The sequence below is a fragment of the Struthio camelus genome, chromosome 3 (assembly GCF_040807025.1).
Source record: "Struthio camelus isolate bStrCam1 chromosome 3, bStrCam1.hap1, whole genome shotgun sequence".
NCBI lineage: Eukaryota > Metazoa > Chordata > Aves > Struthioniformes > Struthionidae > Struthio > Struthio camelus.
The window spans coordinates 110,280,083-110,305,283 of NC_090944.1; the positions used below are offsets into that span (position 1 = coordinate 110,280,083).

A 25,201-nucleotide genomic window follows, 5' to 3' on the forward strand; every position below is an offset into this window, starting at 1 on the left:
TTTACAACTTTTGTTTTAAGTTTCTAAATGGCTGGAGTTAGACTGAGGAATAGTTTAGTGTGTGTTTATTCTGCCTTCTGTTTCTCAAGTTCTGAAAGAGCTGGTGGTTTTATTTCAGTTCTCTTTTACGTTATGCAATATTACAGGCCTCGCTGGAGGGGCCCAGAGCCTCCTTTTCAACCCCTGAGTTTTTCAGAGGAGTTGATTCTATTGTAATACTGAATTTAAATGATGATAACTTCATACAGGACTTAAAAAAAAAAAAAAAAAAAAAAAAAAAAGAGAGAGAGAGAGAGAGAGCAGTAGATGCATTTTTGTGGTGCTGTAATGCTGGAATGAGAGACAACTACTTTGGATGGAGAAGGTATAACTATTTGAAATATTTAGCCAAGAAAAGACGTAAAGATGAGGTCATGGGGCATAAATGTAAATGAGTGCTAAGATGCATCTAATTTTAAATGATATTACAGGTTCTTTTGTGTTCATCCAATATTCTAAATATCAGCCTTTAGCACTATTACAGCTCAGGACTATTAAAGGATGTTGGTTTATTTTTCTTTTTTCTCCCCTTATGTTTAACTTAATTCTGACAATAGCACTTCAGACAGAACTAATTTTTATTTCTTGTCAGGTAGTTTATATAAGCAGAAACAAACACCTAAAAAAAAAAAAAAAGGTAAAAAATGGTACAATTGTGAAGCCTATTTTAAAGCAGGCATTCAGTCTGAAATGCAAATACCAATCCATATTCCTGTAGTGGTTCTTTTATTCGTGCGAGGATTACTATCTTAAGTTTTCTTGGGGTTGTTCAGATTTTTTGCTTTGTTTTAACAGTTTTTCTTTGGTCATGTTGAATTTTTACAGGGAGAGTGCTTTTTCCTAACACTGATTTGCACAGAAGACTAGCAGGTATTAACTGTTGGTTGTAAAGGCACTGAAAAGTCAAAATCTCCCTTTTAGAATATTTGACCCCTTTGGAAAGAGAGCATATTAAGAGCTGATAAAAGCCAGGACTTTTAAAAAAAACCATGATATTTTTAGAAAAGTTTCTTGTTTTACAGGCATTGTTCAGCATTTACTAAATCAACAAAATATTTTTCTGTCCTAATTTACACGACCAGTTGACTTATTGGAGTTTGGACCTTTTTTTAGAATGACTATTTAGAAACATTTGTTTCATTTACAGTGTCTTCAGCAAGCACACCCTCTATTGATATTCGTCATTTTAGAAACAGCCTCGTTTGGGGATTTAAAAGGTGAGGTTGCTGTATGAATGACTTTTCTCTGTAGCTAAGTTCGCTCTCTTTTTTCCCCTCCTTGACCACAAGTCTGTATAGTCTTTTTTTTCTGTGCTGGAGAATTTAAAAGTAGGGTTCTGGCTGTAACAAATGCGACAGCTCTCCCTAGTTTCCTTAGCTCTACTGTATCTGAGGGCTTCTTTGGCATATTTTGTCTATTGGGTTTAAAGTAACTTTACTTTTCTGATGTTATATAAATGTTGTTTATTCTCTGGTATTTGACAAGGTATAAATTGCTCAAGGTAAGAAATATTTGGTGTTTAATTTTAGTTAACTTTTGTATGTGTAAACTGCCATGTAAATATATGATTCCACTAAAGATTATCACCATGAAGTATTACAGTAAACGAGGCATATTCTGCTGCATTGTCCCCATCTGGTATCTTCCGGTGCCCTCTGGGCTCGTAGGACTTCTGAATGCTCACACTAAATCCCTAGTATTTTGCTGCATTGTGGTGACTTTTTATTTACAGCCACATGGTCCCATTCTGTATGGAGGGTTTCTAGTTACTTGCAGGGTTGTGTTGGGCTTATGAAAACCTGTGTGAATCAACAAGCATTTCTGTCATTTCCTGTTTACTTCATTCATAGTCCTAACCATCTGACTGCATTGTTTTGCTGTATATCTCCGCCATGGGGAACCATAGAAGTCACCTAAGTATTACTCGGGACCAGAGTCTAAAGGCAGCTGTGTTTAGGTTAGATATGGTAACACATACCAGATGAATACGGCCAAAGTAATTTCCTAGTAAAAATGCAAGTTCTGTCAAGCCGATCACGCCCTACCAAGGGAAAAGAAGGAGAAAAAGCAAACCAGGGTTCAATTTGGGCACGCTAACTAGACCAGAACTGACCTTGACTTCCAAAGGATAAGTGCAATAATGCTTTAGATCAAACAGGGGTCTCTAGTCAGCCCCAGAATCATCTATTTCAGATGTATTAATTAAAATAATCGCTTCTGTCTGCATTTGCTGTCTGCAAGTACAGATAAACATCCCATTAAGGTAGGACTCGCACTAGAAAGGAAGCCATACTAATGTTTCCCACACCTCCCTGCCAATGCTAGCATGAAATACCCCTACTCCTGACAAGTTGTGCAGAAGTTCAGAATGCGATTAAAGTAACTTTTAAAGCATTATCAGCTTGAAAATTAGCTGCTGAAGAATCATACTCTCCTTAAGTGGAAGAGTTACTCTCTTCAGCAGTGAAACTCCCCTCAGTAGGGAAAGCTACCACTGTTAGGATTTAAATGCTATGATTTAAATTGTCATTGAACAACCGAGCTAAAAACTCGGAGTTCTGAAGGAGAGCAAATATTTTACTTGACATCTGTCAGTTTACTGTTGCCCCTCTCCTTGCCACTTGTAAATGTGGCAAAACAGTTTTTGGCTTTGTTTTTAGTTTTTCTTGTCTGCCTTTATTGCTGCTTGGCTTCGAGTTACGTATCAGTCTTGGCTGTGTCTGAACTTGACCTCTATATTGCTTCAGAAGGCGTGCCAATTCACATTTTAATTTTAAACTGAGCAGCATGAAGAGCCTAAAAATGAAGGTTGAGCGTATGGAAGGTTAGAAGAAAAATATATTGATTATCACTATACCTTTTTCAAGACCTAAGTTCAGTAAAATTTGATAACTAAATGCTGGCCTTGAACGTTCAAATGAGCAGAGTTTAGGATTGACATACAAAAGCCCAGGGTATGGACACAAGGGATACGTGAACAATGTCTATAATAAAGTAGTTTATGGATTTGTATTGAAGCTGCTGTTCTCTAGTTACTACTTCAAAGTATTCCTATTCTATCTATCGGAGGTACCATTGCTATTCCAAAGTCAACTACTTTGGGACATTGATGCATTTGATATCAGCAATTCATTGTCATGCTGTCAGTGGTGGAGCGAGTTCACCTGGGAAAGCTTAACTAACCTCATAGATAGCATTTTCTTCTCTGTGTGGATCTGTATTTGGCTCATTTTCAAGTACAAGTGGCAGCAGCATGAAAAGAATAAATGATTCATAGGCTTGAATAGATAAAAATAAATAAAATAAAGCCCTAAACTTTTACAATTGTCAAAAAGCTATAGTTCCTTGATAGAATATTGATGTTTTATAAAAACTGACATGATTCCTGTAATTTGTACTTTATTGAACTGGTTAGCATTCTGTGTTTGGTTATAACTGGATGCTGTACAGAGGAATGCTTTCCATCTAGTTCTGCACAGCTCTGTGAGGGAAGAAAGGAGAATTCTCTTCTATGTTTTGTTTTCTAGTTATTTTCTGTAATAAGCATTATACTTTAAGTGAGAGATGACTGCTTGCTCTTTTTTTTCCCCCATTGAATAAAGACTTTTGTAGATGTTCATAGTTATCCATCCATATTAAAAATATAGTTTTAATGTACAGGAGTCTAGTTTTCTGTCCTAAAAAAAATTCCATGTTTTGACTGTTTGCTAGGTAATGTGACTGCTTTTCAGGAAAGTGAGTTTCATGCAATGCTGAATAGAATGAAATATAAAATTAAGAAAGTAAAACTACCACATGGTAAAAGATTAACTAAAAATATCCTTCCTTAGTCTTCATTATCTGTTTGTATTACTGTGTCATTTTGAAAGTTACTTAGTAGAAAACAAGATTATATGCTGTAGAGTAAAAAGTACACCACTTACTCTGTACAAAGTTAGTGTCCGTTTTAAGCAGTGGGGTAAATATTTAATCTTGTTAAATCATTTAAAGGAAATTATCAAGATCGGTGTTATTATGGTTTATATCCTTTAAAAAAGAACACAAGTATAAAAAAAATCACTCATTGCTTTTAATTTCTTATCCTTTGCTGCCCTCTTCAGCTCAGATGATGTACCTCTTTGGAGCAAGGTAAGTGAAGACAGTAATGCTATAAATGAAAGCTTTTCTAAATGGATTCAAATCAAGTTCTTCAAGCACTGCATGTTTATAATGCATTACTGTAAATCTGATTTCTGAACCTGATAATTGCCTGCCCCAGTAATTTGAGCAAGACATTCGTCAGTGGCAGATTATACAACCATATGAAATTGTGTTTTCAAATCGGGCTGATAAGTGTAGTTGTGGGGGAAAAAAGAAAGTAGTGTTGCCACTTTGTGTGGCTTATGCTACTCCAATTTCTCTCTAGATCCATGTTTTTATCACTGAAGGTAGTGCGTAGTTGTAGATTCAGAAACAAAGCCTGCTGTGATTTTCCCACCTGACTTTTTTATTTCCCTTTCCTGCCTTCCCTAAACCTTCTTCCTATCCCCTCAATCAATACGAAACTGCTAACAAGGCACAATTAGGATTTTCATGTTTATATAATATAACTTAAACTGAAGGCAAAGCCAGATGAAGGAAATCACCTGAGTTTAGTCACAAATGGAGATGACTGCTCATCTTGCCTTCCCTGATGCGGACTACTTTGGAAAGATATCCCACAATATATTTTTGCAGAGTACTAGAATAAAGGAAATGTTAGCAAATGCTGACTGGGATGCAGTTATAAAATTAGGGAAGGGAAGCACTTTACTTTCTGTCTTTTTCTTAGATACAGTACCTGTTGACTAATAAAGTACCACAAGTTTTCCGATGTATTTCAAGTTTTGGAAGGAAATCTTAGGATGAAATGGTTATTGCGATTTGGAAAGCCACTGTTTAATGCAGATTTTTTAGATAAATTAAATATAACTGTGAAGGTAAAGATTTTTTCTGTTTTCCTACATTTTTCTGATATGTAAAGATTTTGGTCAGAGGATGTTTTTGTCCTCTACCTCTATACTTCCTTTTCTGTATTTTTTAAGAAAAAAGAGGAACTCTTGGACTATACTGTAATTGTGGAATAAAATTTGAAGGACAGTTGGCGAACTAAAATAATGGTGGTCTGCACATAAAGCAACATTTTGAGTTACTTCTGCTGATCTCCACAATGGAGGAAGGGTGCATTTTGTCATCTTTACTAGATTTATGAGTAAATGCATTTATTAGCTTTTCTAAAACAGGAAATGCTGACTTTGGAGATCAAAATTTACTTAGCGTTAAAAATAATGCATATTCATTTTTTCTATAATCCATTCTTTTCAGTGTCTTCTAACATTTGATTCAGTAGGAGAACTATGCTGTCATGACTTGATTTTTATCACAGAACTTGGTTCTTCTGTGTATTGATTTATTTTTGGAGGGTGAGGGCAAAGGAGCAGAAGAAAGCTGTAGTGTAACTGTCCCCAGTGTGTGTGCTGTTGGTAGAGTGGAAAGTGATTTAATTGCACATCTGATATTTTCTGGCTTTGTTTATTCATTTCCGTTAACAAATGAAGGTGAGGGTTCCTTTTCTTCCACCTTTACTTCAGATGGCTTTTTGACAGTGAGAATGCATCTTCCTCCTGCTTATTTCAGGTTGCATTCTAGAATCATAGCAGACAAAGCAAAATTCCTGAAATAGTTGAAAACTGGGATTTTGAGTAAAGATGATTTCCTGAGGAACAGTCAAATGAATTTTTAAAATGTGATATGGTTTAGGTTAAGCACTTGCAGGTAGAACATGGGGGCTCCAGGGTAAAGGCTTCTTTTTTTCAGAAGAAGTAAAATCTACCTATTCCTTCAATCTGTATAAGACTGATAGAGCAGATGCTAAATTTAGTCAAAGTATACAGAATGCAATTAATTTTTATAGAGACATATTTTGTCAGTCAAAATTACACTTATTCACAACAACTATACTAGTTATATTTAATAGAGCATGATAAATCATATTTTCTTCTTTATGAATTTACTAGTACAAAAATGTAAAAAGAAAAGCTTTATGGTGCAATGTCAGCCTTCTGGTAAATTAGAACATAATTTTAGCATCTCCAGAAGTGACATTGGTTAATATTTACTATAAGCAATGTCTTACGATCACTAACTTTCTGTAGAATGATACATAAACAGAATAGTAGAGCGTCTGTCTTACTGCCATACCTCAGAAAGCATTTCAGTTTGCAGTATATTTTTTTTTAAGAAAAACCTATTATTTACAACAAAAAAAAAAACTTCCTTGTATTTTTTAGTGAATTACTATGATGTGGTAAAGAATAATACCTTAGCAGAGAGATGCTTTATTATTTTGAGAATTCAATTTCGGATACTATTTGTCCTTGCTTGCTTTTTTTGGCTGCAATGTACGATTATTCTGTCTTACCAGATAACAGAACTGTTGTACAAGGATGAACGTTATTGCCTGACGCCTCCAGGACCAACTGGTAGAGTTTCAATTTCTATGATTGTAACTTATCCACAAATCCGTTCTTCTGTGTAATGATGGGTTTGAGGGATTACAGCAGTAAACACTGATTGCTTCTTTTTGAAAGTGAATTTTGAAAACATGTTGGGTAAAATCCTTATCCTAATAATCAGCATATTTTGAGAGATCCATGAGATCTGTTCTTTTTTTGAATTATAAGAAAATCTTACTGATAACTATTTATTTTTCTAAATATATTAACCAAAATAGAGATTTAGAATGAACAGAGTATCAGTGTATAAATACTTTAAAAAAAAAAAAAAAGGCAATCTTTCCATCTAGTTTTACCTTTAGTAGCTCTTTCGATTTTGTGAAGCAAAATGGTACTTAACATCCCAAATCTATTATTTCATAGCAAGTGTACTTTTTCATACAATCTGGATTTAAGGAACAGTTTTTCCCTCCTGTCAGAGGGTTTTTTGTGGGGAAAGCTAACCTTTTGAGAAAACAAGTAATTGGTGCTTTTAGTGTTTTTAAATAGTAAGACCCCATGTATTTTATGCTTGAATAGATGAGAATCATAGTACTTTTTGCTAAAATCTGTTAATGTTGATTTTTATTAGCGAACAGGTAAGTCCTTCAGTATGACTTGACCTTACAGTTAAAATAATGTTTATGTTTTATATTTATATTACAATATTTAGCATAGCTTGATGATGGAATATAATGGGTAAAATATGCAGAATGAATATGCAAAGTGTTAGAATTCTGTTTTTTCTTTTGAGCAATGACAAAATATTTGTGGCAACTATTTGGGGTAGCGGGCAGGAAAGGGGGGGAAGGCCTTGGGCAGTACCACTTCTGTCACACAGTAGTGGAAAAAATAGATTGAAGAAAGATTCCGTACTGAAAAGCTGTCACTAGGTCTGAAAATAATTAATATTCCTTTCACTCACCAGTTAGATATGTGCTCCCAAACCACATAATCTCTATGCCTCAGTGATCATTGTTGCCATTTCAGAGCCTCTCATCAGGGTGACATCTCACACCAAAATGATTTCTTATAAATTAATCTTGATAACATGACAGTCTCAGTAATTTTAGTGGAATGCTTTCTCTTGTTTTTTTCCACAGAAGCTGTTGGCTATTTTCTTTATCACTTGATTGACAGCATGAGTGACTCAGAGGTACAGGCCAAGGAGGAGCATTTGAGACAATACTTCCATCAGCTGAAGAAGATGGTACCATTTCATTTTTTTTGCTACATAATGCCTGTCCTGCCTGACATGTATCTATTAGATTTGAAATTGCTGCTTTTAAGTACAACCAGACCACTTCTCAATGACATGCAAGAGCTGGAGACTTGAATTACATCTGAGATAATTTCTGTTAGACAAATTTCAGTTTTGTTGTGTTTCAAAACTCATATAATTTTTTCCCCACCTCTTGGTACAGAATATAGTTATCCCTACAACCTACTACAGCGGCATTTGCAGACTGCTGGACTCCTCTCAAGTTCCTGAATTAATTAAGGTCTGTGCTTCTATGGCAATTACCTTGCAGCTATAAAATGGAGTATGTGTGCTCTGTGAATATATTCTTCTTTGCAAAATAAGTAACTTTGTGATGATTATTTGCAAGCCTTTTAACCTATCCGTAATTCTTCACTAAGCATTGAAATTATTTTTATTCTCCCATGTGAAGGTTTTAGAGAAATACATATAAAAGTGCTTTTTTAACTCAGTCTTGCAAAAAAAAGTCAATGTTTCAAAATACAGATTTTTTTTGAAACTTAATTATAGAATTAACGTGACAACATTTTTAGTATGATATGCTTACTTATAAATTGGACGTTTTTCCTGAGTTAGTAATGTCTTATGTCTTACTACATTTTAGAATGCAAGGTTACTACTGCCTCATAAAAAAAATCTGTCTACTGACAACATTCCAGAAGTAAGTAAATTCACCAACAGCTACACTTATTTTTACCATAGTCATAGTAATGTTTGGGTATGGATGTTATATGAAGCATAATCAGTAGCTTCCAGGTCTTGGAAGTATATTAACATTATTTAAGTCTGTCACTTAAAGTTCAGAGGTTACTTTCCAGTGTAGGAGCAAATACTATCCAGATTTTCATATAGACCTGATGCTTGACCTTGGAGCTGGCTCCAAGTTGAAGTTTCTTGCCTCAGTTTTCTTATCTGGTAAATATATATTTTAAAAGTTTAAATTTAGTTAACAGTGGTAGAATAAAGCTTAATTCATACTTGTAAATTAGACGAATCCACCTGAGTGGCAGGAGCTGTATAAATCAATACCGCTACTAATGGTGGAGTGTCAAGTCTTTACATCTCTGATCTGAGCAGAGCAGAGGTGGAAAAGGAACCAGGCTTCTATACCTTGCTTCCCTGAGCACAAAGAGCTGAATATGAGAGAAATAGTAATATTGAATCTTTGTAGATATGTTACTTAATGCTTTTTTAACTGTATTCTGACTCAAATCTTCAATTAGTATGTTCTACTTAAACAGATAAAAGCATCTTAAATGATTAAAATTTTCTTATACTATGAAAGAGAATTATTTTGTCTGTCTTTCGTTAAAGTGATCCGACAAGTTGTTCGGGGGAAGGGTGTTTTGTAATTGACATTCTTTCTGTTACCTCCACTTAGAGTGCTAAATCTGACGTGTCTACTTTGGAGAAGAAACTAGAAAAGCGAAAAGCTGAAAACCAGCCTATTACAGATGTCTTGAAACAACTCATACACGCTCTTTGTGAAGAAGAGGTATCTTGAGCAATGCAGCGATAATTGGAAACACATAGCTATATTTTTAAAGAGACATAAATGACTGTATTATGGATAGACACAGTTAAGCAAAGACAAGTGCAGTGCTTGAGGTTTCATGGTTTGATGCTTATAAATCAAACATAAGTGCAAAAAGCAATTAAATCAAAAGGTTAACTAATTTCAGCAACACCTTGAATGGCATGTTTTGGGGTTGCTGAAGTTTGTTTACAATAATCTGCAAAGTGAATGATAGTAACAGCTGTGATAGGTTTATCATACATGCCAAATGTCCTTTCAAGCCATGGCTCCGGTCTCTTATATCTAGATTGTCAAGCAACTGATACATGCACTAGTCATTTGCAATTCAAATATTACTAGGTTGTTAATGCAGGGATTGAAATTCCATTTTCCTGCAGGAGGAAAGCTCTTCTGAGATAAAGGGTCTCTTGCCTTCATTCGGCAGGCGTCCAGCTGTAGTTTACATTCATTTAGTGTGTGTCTGTAATTTGTGGGGTATCACCACACTTTTGTTCAGTTTCTTGTTCAGTATGAGCCTGCCTATACAGCTGTATGTGTAAGAACCAAAACAGTCATGAACATGCAATATTCTGTTTCTAAAAATACGGTTTATAAACAGTGATTCTTAACTGCCTGTATCTTATGATTTTGCATATGAAATAAGGTTAGAAGCAAATACCATTGTAAGTTCCGAGTAGTCTAGTGTATAAATAGGAACATGTGAGGAGGGGAAAAAAATAAAAAGCTATCCATGGGATCATTAACTAGTTTATTGTTTTTTAAAAAGTGATTTTGTTTTATGTTTGGCTGGGCACCAGGTAAAAATCACTGTTGTGAATTCTAAACAGATTTATTTTAGTGTTTTTATGGTGTTAGTGTGTGAGTGAGCAAAAATGTCTAATATTAAAGCATACTAGAAATGTAAACTAAAGCAAGAAAATTTACTCTGAAATCTACTTTCCAGTTAACTGAAAGGGTATTTTAGAAAAGGAGAGCTAAGTTTCTGTAAAATAGCTCTTCGGTCTGAATATTTGCTAGACCATTATAGCTTTGTATTTTCAAACGTGATCTTCTGTTATTAAAAACACCAAAATAGTCACGTAACTGCACACTGAAAGTCTAGGATTCATAATGTCATATTGACTTTTCCTCTAGTTCATATCTTTGCTTTGTTCCTTTTTTAGAATATGCAAAAAGCCCTTGAAGTGAAAGCCAAATATGAACCGGACATGGTTGTCGGTGGCTATGCAGCCTTAATAAATTTGTGCTGTCGACATGATAATGTAGAAGATGCAATGAACCTGAAAGAAAAAGTGTAAGTACACCGGCACTGAAACATGTCACAGAGATTTATGCTGATACACAGACCTTGTTGAATTAAGTAGGTTGAGTATTAACCCCCTCATCCATTTTTAATTAGTTTTCCCCACCAATGTACGTGCATTTAAAACAGTCAAGTTTTTTTGTTGAAAGAAATTTGCTTTGTATAATTGAACATGAGAAACAGCTATTTTGTATGGTCATTAATTGCCTTTAAAAAGGGAGGAGGGCAAATTGCTATGTATGTTTCTTCTAAATATACGTAGCTTCTAAACTGAAGTTTAGCTTAAAAAATCTGATCCTATATTGTGTTTTAGAATAGCACCTAAAATGTATTCAGAATAGACTGCACCTATATTGTGTTTAGAATGGCAGTGTTTTCAAGTGACATTATATTTAAGACTGTCAACAAGCATTCCATTCTGAATTTTTATTTCAGAGCTTTATATCTTGGCTGTGAAAATTAGCTCCCAGCTAAAACATGCTATTCATGATTTGTCCTGGAGCAAACTCTTAAATATCAGCCTTCTATTTGCTCCTTCCTCTTCTTTCCTCGAAAGCCTCCATTCGATCTGATGCTACGGTGAATGAAACAAGTTATGTGTTGCGTCCAGATTTTCTCTCTCCTGTGTGCACACGCAAAGTATTTGCTTTAGTTTTATAATAGGATATAGGCTCGTTACAGAAAAGAACCTTGCTAGTGTTTGAAATCACGTAAAATGATTGAGCTGTGAATATCAGGAAATTTATCACTCTGTATACACAGTAATGTTACATTGATTTTAGTTGTACTATCACTCTTACACAATACCCACAGTGAGTTTTTATGCAGTAAAATTGAGTTGTATAGTGGAGCTTCCTTTCAGTTGCGCATATTTTTAGTGATCTGCCTTGAGCCTAGCTTATTGCTAAGCAGTAACCTTTTGAAACATTAGAAGAAGAAGCAACGAAAGAAATTATTTTAAAACTTCCAGGAAAAGAAAAAAAATATGTAGCAGCAACATTCAGATAGTAACCTTTAATTTGTTACCGTAGATGAGTAGCTTCCTACTCTCTTCAATAAAGAATAATGCCCTGCCCCATCCATGTGGACTGAATTTTCCTCTCAGGCTTCTGGGAAATTATCCTATCTTATGCAGCAACTACCAAACAAGTAATAAAGCCATTTGGGTCTTTGAAAGATTCCTTAAGTTTTGGGATTTGGAGGACAAGTGTGCGTGCGCGTGGAAAATATTTTCAAATTGCAGTTTAATGGTACGTCTTTTAAAGCATATCAGATTTTTCCTTTAATGCGTATTATAATTTCTAGCCCTTAATGCTGCTCTTTTGTTATATAGTTTTTAAAGTAAAGATTTAAGCCGAATCATCCCAAGAATGTAAACTTCTGTTGATACAGTTCTTCACGCTTAATTTCTAGTTTCCCTAAGAATTCACCTGTTGCTCTTGACACCGGCAAGTACGTAGCTCTGGTAGAGGTCTTAGGAAAGCATGGCAGACTAGAAGGTAATCCATTTTCTTTCATTGTATATATTTGTGCTATGTAATAAAGGTATCTTGCCTCAGGACGAAAAATGTGAGTTGATATTAATGGTATATCATGTCCTGCAAAGTGCTTGAACATTTTGCATACAAATTTGCATGTGAATTCAACCAGAGATGCTTGGACAGTGCAGGCCATTAGTTTTAATGGATTGGCAAGCTTGTCATTTACATTTGCACAGCTCAGTGCTTTTTGCATTTCTGCAGCTAGTTTTTATTAGCATTGCTGTTTGGATTGAGTTTGAAGATCATGACTTATGGCACAAATTGCGTATATGCCTAGACTAATGGCTTTGTTTTTGCTTAAGAAGGTCTGAAGGCTGAACATAAAACCTATAAACATAACCTTCTTGTAAGAGCCAAGTACTGCAAAAAATCATTTAACTTTTTATGAAGTATGTATTTTTCTGTTAGTGTTTTTTGCGTATTTTTTTAATTGAATTTTAAAGTCAAACTGCCTGTAAATTTCGGTAAATGGATGTCCTGCAAGCTATGCCTGTTTTTGGATTTCTAGGTCTTTGCATTAAGCTGTTCTATACTTTTTATAATTTATTATAATGTAACTTCTATAATTTTCCTGATTTTGTTGATCTTTAAAACTTCAGGTTGTAATCAACTTTAAAAGATAATTCTAAATATTGAGTTCTGTGTTTTTGTGCAGGACCTAACACAGTAAGAACACGGCCCATGACCAGATTCAAAAATGTAATGATTTTATGTAAAACACTATACAATAAAATTACAAGTTAATATTCAGCATTTTTCTTGTCAGCTCTTTTTGAAATTTGTCTGGGCCACTTATTAGGGTTATTGTTAGAAAAATAATCAACAAAGCTGACCTTTTCCAAATCATAAAAAATCAGATCATGACCACCTCTGCATTAAAGCATTTGGAAAAGATTAGCTTGCTTTTAAGAGCACAAATATCCCTCTGAAAATAAAGCAATTCATAAACGTAGCCAAATGTAAAGTGGTCAAAACATTCCTTCTATGCAATAATTAAGAACATTATAAAAATGCACTTATTCCATATACCAGAATGTTTGTTTCTGCCTTACTAATGAAGCTTAATGAACCTAATGTTTTAACATGCAGTCTGTTAGAAAGCTTTCATTGGCTCTCCTTGGCTAATTAGTATCGACACAGCAAACAGGCCCTATCGGTATCAGACCATTAGTCTGGCTGTATATACAGTGTAAACATATCTTTATTATCTGGCCTCGTGACAAGCCATCTGCTGAAGAAACAATGGAGTGATTTAGCAGATGTTAGCATTGAACGATAAAAGCATCCATTTAGTAGAATCTTGCAGCTATAGGGCAGACTGTACAGGGTTATGTGGTGCAGAGTGGGCACACGGTTCCTATCTATAATTTGTAGTCAAAGTTGCAGCAAAATGATAAAACCATGCTATTGTGGATTTATAATTGTAGTCTCGTTTAGAAATGCAAGTAGTAATTAACTTGAAATCGGCATTATACGCCAGAATTTACATTCCTGCTGGGTTTGAAATGCTGTTTTAATAGCAGTTTGTTTTCCCTACATGAAATTACCTAAAGGTCTTTTGTGTTGTTTCATTGTAGATGCTATTAATGTTCTAAAGGAGATGAAAGAGAAGGATGTTCCTATCACAGATAGAACAGTTGCATCTTTTTTCCGCATTCTTAATGCTGCAGCCATGCGAGGTGAAGTTGAAACAGTGAATCGATTACATGAGACCATTGTGACCCTTGGGTTGGCAAGAACTGCTGTCCTGTATTCTCCTCTGATTACAGTTCACCTTGAAAAGTAAGCTATGTTTGGGCTTAAGATGAAATGAGTTATATTTATTTACATTATATGAGCGGTATATGACGTACGGAGCGGCACATTCACGTTTGAAAGTGCTCACGTACATAAGCATGCACATGCACCCACATGTTTTAAGTTTAAGTGAGCTAGAAATGCTGTGATGAATGAGTATGTTTTCGTAAGTTAGGCAGAATTTTCATCAGTTATATACGCCACATCATGGTATCTGTGGGAGCTACAGCTGTGTTTTATGGACGTGTCAGAGATAATGTGGTTATATACTGAAATACGCTTACAAATTAGTTGTTTCTAAAGCTGAACTTTTAAATTCTGTTTGACGAGATAGCTAATCAGAGTATAGTGTGTGTATAGTCTCAGCTCTTGTGGTTAAGAAGTATGTGTTTTTCAGTCAAAACAGCATGATTTTGCTGTACAGTGCAGTAGATCTTAGATGAATTGGAGGGCGCTTTTTGGACACTGAAGTATTCTTAATTCACATAATTATTCAAATAATCTGATGTTAGTACCAGAAGACCACTGTATTGCTGAATTTAAAGTTCAAGGAAAGAACTGTCTTGTTTGGCTATTGTGGTGGTTTTTACATTCATACCTTTGGTACAGGGAAAGGAGGTCCATATACTCATTCTGGCAAGGGGTATCCATAATTCCTTGTGGCATGTTCCTTTAAGTAACTTTTTCATTGAGATGCAGGATATTTGAATTAGTGAAGGAATGAACTGTCTTATTGAAACTGAGGCAAGAAACCCTTTTCACTTTCTCTACCAAATGCACTATCTATTTTTTCTTAGCGTGTCATTTCTGTAGCTGTTAGATTTTAATCTCTTATAGCTTAGTGTAACTGATCAATCTCTTCCAGTTTGGTTCATGTATTTCAGGCGTGGTTCTTTGACTTAATTTTAAATATAATACCTATGAAATTAGTGAACTTTTCATGGTATCGTATATGCAAGGCAGCCTCAAAGATGCATGTTGATGTTTCTCTGTTAACAACACACAGAGATCTAGATTTTTAATTCTTCTCAATGTTCGGGGCATGCAAGGTCTTACATTTTTTTTTTATTCAAAATATTTGTCACAGTGCCACAAACTCCTGTTGGCTGCATGTGCGTTTTCTTTTACAAACAGTATTTCAATGAATTGATCCATGGTTATGAATGTATAGTGTACACCTTTTCAGTCAGCAGCACTGCCTTGGCTAGATCACAACATGAGGCAGATGATTATGAAAGTAGTTTAAATTCAGTCATATGTAACCAATGTGCCAGAAAAATGTATGATATTATGCTTTGTAACATGTAGTAAGAGCGGTTGCATTTTATATAATTAGTTTATGCACGTTGACATGCAGAGTTGTACATGGTACTACTGAATTTATCTCGCTTGAGAACTAGTATATGATGATATAAAGAAAGGCGTGATCACGTGTAGATGCAAAGGGGAACAGTAAAGAGTGCTGATTCCATGTTATTTTAGGTTTTTAAAACTGGTAAAACTTGAGGGGGGAAAAAAACTTTTGATGAGACAAGACTGTTAGGAGGAATTAATTTCGCACTATGCAAGTGTTTGGCTGCAAGTCGTTGGTAGTCACCTGTATAATTCTTAGTGAATATCATATATATAAATACAATATGAAGTAAGTTCATTTCATGTGGGTTTTTTTTCCCCTTCTTACGAGTAGAGAGATCTTGCTTCGTCTCTAACATTAGGCTGAACAGAAAGGAAAGCTTTTTCTGGGAAAGGAAAGCATAGTTTGCTTGGGGGAAATAACTGAATTTCACTGATTTTTCTGTTGGAGAACATAGAAGTTTTTGAAAGTTGACCGACTGAAATAAGTGTTAGTCATTTCCAGCAGCAGCGCTCTGCTATTTGCCGTTCTACAGCTCAAGAATCGCATGAAAATGTCACTTAGCTGCAGGTCTTCAGCTTGCATCTGAAATTGGCTCTGGGATTTTTTTCCTGTTCCATAGAAGTGGTTATGCTAGTGTTTTGCTTTCTTTATTTATTTCAAATTTAACTTTTAAATTGCTTATAAGAGAATCTCTGATTTTCTTCAAGAGGCATAGGTCTAAAATGTTTACAGGTACTGCTTTGGCTGTACTCAGGAAGAGTCGGAAATTCTCGTGACATCCTAGTGCATGTTAAAAGTGACAATTTGCAATAAAACATGGAAAAGTAGTAAGTTGACGAAAGATTACCAAGTTTAGTATTCTGCTAGAATGGACACTTTGCCTTTGACATTTTGAGAAATATTTAACTTAAATAACTAGAGAAAGAAATCATTCTCACTTATTTTTTTCCTTAAATTTACATGGAAAAATAAAATCAACTGCCCTCAGTTGTATGATTTTTTATTCATGAGTCTGAACCAATTTCTCAAGAAATGGTGAAATTGCAGAAAAAGATGATGAGGCAGTCCACATGTGAAGTCTTGGTCTGTCATCCAAGATGATAAACCTGCCTTGGATAGTGTGACAAAAAAAATTGGAGACTTAACTTTGAGCAAGCTTTTTAAAATCTACAAGAATATGAAGAGCTTACACTTTGTCTTATTTTTGAACTGGTTCTCCCAAGTGTTGATAATGGGAAAAGGCAGTGTTACCTATGCCAAATGAATATTCTTTTGGTTTTAAGGGTAGTGGGTTTTGTCTTTACCTTCTGTTTCAACTCTCAGGGGAAACCTGTTCAAATACAAGCAGATTTACAAACCTGAAGAGTTTGGTGAAGCTAATCTGCTCCTGTGCTATACAGTACTTTGGTAATCTTTATTTACAGGAGAAGAAAATTAAACAGATGCAATACCTGCTGATTATTTTTTTTTCCTTCCAAGACAGCTGCACAAGCCAACTTATACGCAACCAAAAATATGAATACACATTTTAAAAACTTGATGCAGTTCCTGTCTTTTCATGGACATAAGCTTGTTTGTGCTCTCCTTGTACCGTATAACCTCTGAGATTAAAGAAACAAGCAACTCGATGTTTGAAATTTATACGTACACTATAGTGAACAGAAGTGCTCTTAGCAGATGGAAGAAAGCTTGCATGAAAACTAAATATGAAAACGTTACAGCCCGTATGAATAAAATATTCTGTAGCTGAAGTCAGTAAACACAAGTAGTGAATATTTTAAAAGGTCGGAAGGATATAACTAGATTGTATTTCTTTAAAAAATGATGAATGCATTTTAATACTCTGTCCATTAAAGCACTGATTTGTGATTAATTTTATATAAACCTACGTTTATTAAGTTTCTCATGTAGTGCATGTGTGGCTATAGTGTGAATCTGGTGCCTTGACAATTTCTTTGTCTTGATTGCACAGAGTTAAATATATGTGTGATTTTGTTTGAAATGATTCTGTAATGCACAAAAGTTGATTGGCTTTTAAATTTACTTTTAAGAATAGTCCCCTTTTAAAATTAGTTGTTAACTTTAGGAAAAAATTGTCTATACTGGAGACAGTTTTTTCTCACTTTTAGCAGCTTTATTTCAAATATTTGCATTAAAACTCTTTAAATGCTGCAATGAAATTAAGGATGTTTGGCTCTCTTACTCCATTATTGCAATTAGGAATTTAGCATCATCAGTGCCAAAGGACAAAAGTGTCTCATTTGCCCTATGGGGACAGGACAGTGATAAGATGATTTTTCGTCAAGGATCATTGGGTCGTAATTAAGTTACATTCATGGCTATTGCTTTTTGAAGGATGATTGGTAAATGACAGGCTTCATGTGCTTAGTACGGACAGTGTTCACTAGGGTTTTTTCTCCCTCTGACAGAAAATCCTGTTGAGTCTGATAATGTAAATGTGGCATTTTATTCTGAACAAAAGAGCAGGGAAATGAGCTATCTTGTCTAATCATTCAGTTGTTTAACACCGACTTCCAGTTTAGACTCAATTGGCTGGAAAGCACTTGACATGTGAAGTTAGTGCTGTTCGGAACGCATGTTTGAGTAAATTTTAAAGTAAGTGACAGCTAAATTGTACCTAGGGAAATTACAAAGCCTTCAACACAGTTAATTTTTTGGGGAGGATTAGTTGTAATTGCAACACCAGTCTCCTTGAAGATTCCTTAGTATAGCAAATGAACAGAAAAAACATTTAGCTCTTTCAAGAGCCCGTTCTCTTTTAACAGAATAATTTTTGTAAAGCTGATTGTACCTTGCTGAATTGATTTCCCTCCACACTAACATCTGCTTCAGATTTGTAGAGAGGGATTTGTTTTACCAGTCTACCCACCACCCCCACCCCAGAGAGTCCCTTTTTTCTTTCTACCTCTCTAGTGATTTCAGGTTTGAGAGCTTTTCAATCAGTAAACCCCTTAGGTAAATTGCCACTTCACTAAAGCTTTATGCATAATGTTGCAGCACTTCATTCCAATTAAAATCAATATTTGGAGTCTTATTTTTATCAGGCAGACTCTCTGGTTGGGAAAGTTGTTTATTACTATTAAAAGGGTTAGATTTAGTGCTGCATTCCTGAAGCAAGAGGGGAGTGGCTTGTCGAAATTGAAGGACGATGTTACATCCATGGATGTTGTATCCAGTCTTGCTATTGAGCATGTTCTGCAAACACTGAGACATCCGAATAATTTTGTCTATTCAGATAGCTTTACTGCGTGTGAGTAAAATTGCCCATGCAAATAGTCTGCACGATTGTGCCTGTAGTATCTAGGACTTCAAAGGCATCCTAAATAGAAACTAAGTGTATCCAAAAAACTTTTGTAATCTTATCTGTAGATTCGGCTTAGTTGAAAAATGAAGACAAATTAGGACTCTTTGCTGTTTGTGTAAGGGTCGAGCATAATACAGTAATGACTGAAGCTCCTCCTGTCATTAGAAAATAATAGCATATCTTCCCCCCCCCAATTAAAACATACTCATTTAAAATATATAAAATCTTTAAGCATAACAGGTACTAACCCTGAACAGATTATATTTGTGAGTAATTGAAAGAAGACTGTGGTAGTATCTAGCCCACTCAAAGTGTAGCATGATTCATGTGTCTTCATATTTTAAATACCATTTTGTACAGACTGCCTTTGGAAGCCAGGTTTTCCCAGCATGGCTATGAGTATATGGTTAGGGCTTTATTTCTTTTGTGACTTGATCTGTATTAGTTAAACAGTAATTCTGGACCAGGCATTTAACCCAGTTAGTGATATTTTTGGGAGAGAAGAAGGCATTTGCCGTGCATAAGTTTCCATAGAAAGTTTGCCAAACATGTTGAAATGTTTGACTGTTTATTAGCTTAGTATCTTCATGTCTCAATAGCATTTTGTTAAACTATGGAAATTCTTTTTGTGCATTTTTTTTTTTTTTTAGTTTGTGACTGATAACATGAAACAAATTAAAATTTTATCTGTACTTGAAATTTGAAGCCTACGGTGAATTCCTAATTGTCATTGGACTTTTCTAACCGTATTGTGAAAGCTTTTATAGGAATAGTTGTTAGTACCGTACTCGCATGCGTTGGAATTAATTGCAGTTTGTGACAGTTAAAAAATATTGCAGTTTGAGTAAATCATATTAAACATAAACTTGATTCTTTTTATCCTTTCAGTGGTAGTAAACAGTTTCTTTTTAAAGACTGAACTTCCACACCTTTTATGGGTTTATAGGTATTTGTTGCCGTTTTTATAATTTATCTGTTTTATAAATGCTGTTCTCTAATAAACTGTTGGGTGGATGGTTGGTTGCCTGAATACAGCTGAACAAATGTATCAGATTTCTGTAGATTCCCAAAAAAGTCTTGTAAATTGGTGCGTAATACACTGACCTCCTTAAATGCAGACCTATTTGTGCACCTTTGAGCAGTAAGTACCAGTAACAAGAACAATATTTCTGTTTTTGTTATATCAGTCCTTTACTGACTTTTTTCCCTGTGCATACAGTATAAATGCCTTCAGAAGTATACATTTAGTCTAGAAAACTCTTAATGTTTCCGTTTGACTGACATTCCAATTACTCATTCATTTATTGATAGCTTTGACCTAAAAACAGTCACTTTAATCCTCTAGGAATACAACTGAGACAATGCTATGGCAGTTTGAGCATCAATCTGAAAAGCTAAATTTATCAGTGAAAACTTTAATTTGAATGTATAAATGTTGTTGTGCCTTCTTAGAAGCTGAGCAGTTTTCTGTAAAACTGTTTTTTAAGGTATTATCTGAACTCACATCTAAAGCAGGAGAAAAATACTGATTATATAAAGCTTTATATCCGTCTATGGTAACTACCATGGTATTTCTCCTTTATGACAGTAATCTAGCCTGCAACATCTACTTGCAGTTTTGAAATTAACCTGTAATTTAGTCTTCACCCCAAATGACAAAAATTCAAATGACTCTATGGGGTGCCAGGAGATGCACTGTAAACAGGGCTCAGTAAGGGGGATAAGGTAGAAATCCATCATCTTAGGCTCATTTTCAGAATGTCAGTATTATTGAATAAAATTAATTATTCTATGTTTTACTCTTAATTTGGAAATATTTTTCCAGATGAAGATAGTTTATAGTAGTCCAGTTAGTAGTTCATTCTTTGAAAAAGCAAAATTTGTGCTGCAGAAGAAATTAGAACATGAAGGAGAGATATCTGAATTTGACTTATTTTGACAGTAATATTTTAATTTAGGGTTGAGTTGATTGATAATAAATTTGCTTCAGGAATTCAAAATCATCATTTCGAGTCAGTTTTTTTTTTACGGCCTTTAGCTGCTGCTATTAAGTGATTTTTTTTTTTTCCTTGCCTATTTCCACCACCATTTCATAAGACTTCTGAAATCTAAAATGAAGTCTTACTGATTTATGGCTACTTAGTACAGTTTGTGTATGTCTTCTCAGTTTGATTCATTTAAATTTAAATCTTCTCTTTCAAAGAATAACTTCACAAATTACCACTGTTTTACTTATTGTCCTCTGTTGTTTTAGATTGGGTTGGAATCCTTTCAAGAAGGGTCTGCCTAGGTGGTTTATGTCTGTTTGTTCAGTTCTATGCTCAAAAATGCTGTGGATAAATTTCAAAGTACTTGAAAACTGAAAATGTCTAAACAGAGACATTTGGAGGTAATTTAAGGTGCACAATACTATTTATTAAAATCAAAACAGAAGTCTTAAATATAAACTGAAATTGCCCTAGAGTCATTAGTTTGTTAAAATAGTACATGGTCGAACTTAAGAATTTTACTTTGAAAATCAAATACAACTACATATGTATCATTGAAACCTTTTGATGGTAATCAGTTTGTAGTGAGCAGTGGTCATGCACTCGAAATTATACAGTTAAGAGGTTTGAGGATAAAACTGTAGTTCTTTTTTCATGTCTGTGGCTATCTAGCATGCATGGTATTGGATGTGTGAAAAAAAAAAAAAAAGAAGCCAACAACAACAACTTTACCTGTAGCAATTTACCATAAAAAATGAATTTAATTGTAAATTCATATTACAATTTAAAAGTAACCGTGGTGTATTTAAAAAAACACTTTTGTATTATATACTTCTACATGAATTTTTCTTGAAATTTTCAAGACAAAAGTACATTCAGCATGCACCGCTCCTTTTAAATTTTGTTTCTGAAATATTTAGTTGTTTTTATTCTTGTATTTTGTTTCATTCTACAAGGGATGACATGCCTGCAGCTCTGGAAGCTTTAATGGACTGTTATAAGAAGCATGGTAAAATTCTTCAGCTTCATAACATCTACTGTAGACTGATAGAGAAAGGAGATGCTGATCTTCTGCAAAAGGGTTAGTTGCATATAGTCAGATCTTGTCTGTTGGGCATATAGAATATTTTTGGAGGTTTTTCTTCCATGATCTATATATCATTTCTTTCGACTGAAAGAAAGAAAAATTGCATGTGTGCATATATGTAATCTTAAAGCAGGTAAATGATGCCTACGTTCTTTTCTTCAGGTTGAAAATTCATATTAATTTTAAATATACAGAATCCTGAAGTTTAGATAATAGAGCATCAAGCTATCAGTAATGATCATTAGTGCTAATACATATTAGCACTAATGTGTATCTATCTACATATTACTATTACGAAACAACTTTTTCACATTTGTTTCTAAAATAGTTGTGGAGTTGAGAAATCCTTACTCTGCACAAGTAGAGAATGCCAATGTATAGCCTGCCTAATTCTTTTGACTGTAATAACTACAAAATACAGTGCTGATAAGCCAAAAAAAAAAAAAATATATGCTCAACCACCAAACTACAATGGATTCTGTAATATGTTGTAATTCATCTTAACATTGCAAAGTTTGTTTCCTTATAGGTTATTCTTGGAGTTTTGTGATGCTTGGTGAATCTCACTATTAATGTCTGCTACATGTTAAAATGTTTCAATATATTGAGTAAATTAATGAGTTTTACTCTCTCTTCAGTTTCAGATTTTATAAGCAGAGAATATGGTGACATGATGGCCCTTTATGATCTCTTCTTTGCCTTCTTGCAAACAGGAAAATACAAAGAGGCCAGGAAGGTTATTGAGGTGGGATTTTTAACTACAGTACTCTAACTGTGCAGCTATTTAGACTCTTAATTAGAAACATTTAAAGTTTTTAACCTTTAATTAGACTTGTTCTGATTCATGTTAATAGAATTCAATCCCAGTAATGGAGGGGGGAAAAAAAAACTCGACCAGCTTTATTGTGTATAATTACAGTTCAGAAGAGAGAAAGTCTGGTTGTATATTGAAATTGTTTCCTTACTTTGTCAAATTCACTGTTATATATCAAAATGATATTTGCATATTAAATATCGGATTGTGGAACAATTAAATTAAACTGGCATTCCTGGGTGTAAAGTTGCTAATCCTCTTTCCGAAGGAATTCTTTGTTCTTAAAAGCACTGGAATTTAATTTGCTGCAGACCATGCTCAGATTTATTTGTAATGCTTGTCTACAAGTTAATCAGCCAAACAAGTGCTGTCTGCTACTGTGTGGCATTTAATTTAGCATTTCTTCTCTCTCTCTTTTTCAGTATAGTAAGCAGCTTATAGGAAGTGGTAGGTGACAAACTTGGTCTATTTAGGATTAGTATATTTTATCTAGGCTTGATTGAAATTGTGCTTGCTGAAATTGATAAGTCAAAGGGGCAGCTGCAGAGTCTGCCCAGATTGTGATTATTTTTCTTCTTAACACAGTTGTATGTTTTTAAATGCTGCATAAGTTTTCCGGTTAATGTGTGGGAGGAGGGATCTTGCAGAGAGTCAATACTTTGTCCTCCTAATTTTTGTATTATGTACATACAACTCTGACCTATTTTTTTGTCTATTTTTTCCTTCCTATGACAAAGTAATTTTTTTTTCCTAATTCACTTAAAAATATTTGAGGTACTAGTTATACTTATTTGAATTACTATTCAGTAGAATTCTTGCATTTAAAAAAATCTTTGAGGATCTCCTTGCTGGCCTATGCTGGAACAATAACGTTCTGCCAAAAAAAATGCTAAGCACTTCTGAAGGCAGACATTGATATTTTGTTTTGAGAGGGCTTTTTGGACCTCATGAAGTCTTAACAATCTAGAAGAATACAAATATTACTATCTAACGGAAGATGACAGGTTTTATTTTTTATAAGTTTGACTCTCTTGCTTCACTTTTTATACTCTTTAGATTAGGATTTCCTGGTCTTACTTAGCTTCCATAAAGTCTGAAATTGAGCTTTGTATATGGTGTTGGGAAGATGTTCTGAATTCCTGAATTATTTGGAATACAGGAATTTGCCTAGGAAAATTGTGCATGTATTTTACCAGTAGATAGTGTCAAAAAATGAACTATGTATAAAATAAATACACTTAAAACATAGCACATAATATATTATGGGCTATATATTACAACATATTGTTATATGTTAAGTATTATCAAAGAAAAAATGATTCTTAAAAAATGATTCTTAAAATTGGTATTTTGCTGAAGCAGCAAGTAGCTTTTTATTGTTTTAACCCAGACACAAGTTTACTGTTTGCTCTTGTTTGTTTTCATTGGGAGATTATATTAATGTTGAAGCCTTAGTATGTATAATATGGAAGATGGAGTCCCAAGTGTATGTTTATTCTTTTTTCTAATCCAGTGGTTTCTGCAATCAAATTCCTTCTCTTGTTGGTCATGACAGATTATTTCTCTGTTTTTTTTTTTTTCATGTGAAATAGTATTTAGCAAAGGTGACTAAAGCTGGGACTGCTTTCTATTTTTAGAAGTTGTTGCTGCATATTAGGCACAGATTATCTTTCTACATGTAGTTCTATTGTGTGCTGCTGATTATGGTGGTCAACTGATCTTAGTAATGTCATTTGTTATAAGAGCATCCAAAGGGTTAGTAGTGAAGCTGGAAGATGGCTCCTTTAGGAACTAAGGAACAAAGACTATGGAGGATATGATCTGTTAAATGGGGTCTTACTCAGTGGAGACCAGTGCCTCAGCCTACTCTTGCCGTTTGTAGAAATCAGATGTACGCTGGATGCTTAAGTGAAAGTTAATGACAGCTGCTGCTTTTAAAAATTTGCTGCCGAAGGCCCTGGGCTAAGACAAATAACTTAAGTCTCAATCTCCAGTAAAATACAACTGAGTGACAATAGTAGGAATGAAAAAAGGGGAAGATTTGAGTGAGATTATAAAATTCAGGTCACAGAGTTGTGTACTTACATGATCTGGTAACAAATGTGTTACTCATGCATGTATATAAGCTCATCTTGCAGAAGATTGTCATAGCAAGAAGGCTAAAAGATCTGGGGACGCAACTGGCTGCTGAATAGGCTTGGAAGGACAGCAGGACTAAGCAGAGAATGGTAGAGTAAAAGGCAATTAAGGGGGATAGAAAAGAGGAAAGAGATAGGCAAAAAATGCACCTAAGTCTTTTAATCTAGCCATGCCTGGAGATTCATCAGCCCTTGAAGCTCTGCTGGTAGAAGGATGTGCTGGAAGGTGCCCGCTTGCTTTCCACTGGGAACAAGCGTTATTGAAAGGTCTGTGTGAAGAGGAGATTGGGTGCAGTAGTGTGTCCAAGCATGATTTAATCTTCAGTTCTCAGTTGTACCTCAACTGATAAGTCAGCTTTTCTCATGAGTCCTTCAAAGGTGATCTTATCCAAACAGATGGTACATCTCTTTTCTTGCCCCTTACCATGAGGTTGTGTGCAATTTTCTTCCCCTTAGAATTGCACAGGAAAACTTTTCTTGTCATCAGATCCAGCCTTGAAAA

The 25,201-nt window shown here is 34.6% G+C and overlaps 1 protein-coding gene across 3 annotated transcripts in view; it reads left to right on the forward strand.

Annotated features, from left to right (window-relative positions):
• LRPPRC (leucine rich pentatricopeptide repeat containing) overlaps positions 1-25,201 on the forward strand; it is a 93,643-nt gene that overhangs the window by 29,315 nt on the left and 39,127 nt on the right. For all 3 annotated transcript variants that reach the window (XM_068939659.1, XM_068939658.1, XM_068939660.1), the window contains exons 14-25: positions 1,187-1,256; positions 4,140-4,167; positions 6,482-6,539; positions 7,655-7,761; positions 7,976-8,053; positions 8,417-8,473; positions 9,194-9,307; positions 10,513-10,643; positions 12,066-12,151; positions 13,771-13,975; positions 21,617-21,741; positions 22,386-22,492. In XM_068939659.1, coding sequence (XP_068795760.1) covers positions 1,187-1,256; positions 4,140-4,167; positions 6,482-6,539; positions 7,655-7,761; positions 7,976-8,053; positions 8,417-8,473; positions 9,194-9,307; positions 10,513-10,643; positions 12,066-12,151; positions 13,771-13,975; positions 21,617-21,741; positions 22,386-22,492 — 1,166 coding nt within the window. The remainder of the gene's footprint in view (positions 1-1,186; positions 1,257-4,139; positions 4,168-6,481; positions 6,540-7,654; positions 7,762-7,975; positions 8,054-8,416; positions 8,474-9,193; positions 9,308-10,512; positions 10,644-12,065; positions 12,152-13,770; positions 13,976-21,616; positions 21,742-22,385; positions 22,493-25,201) is intronic.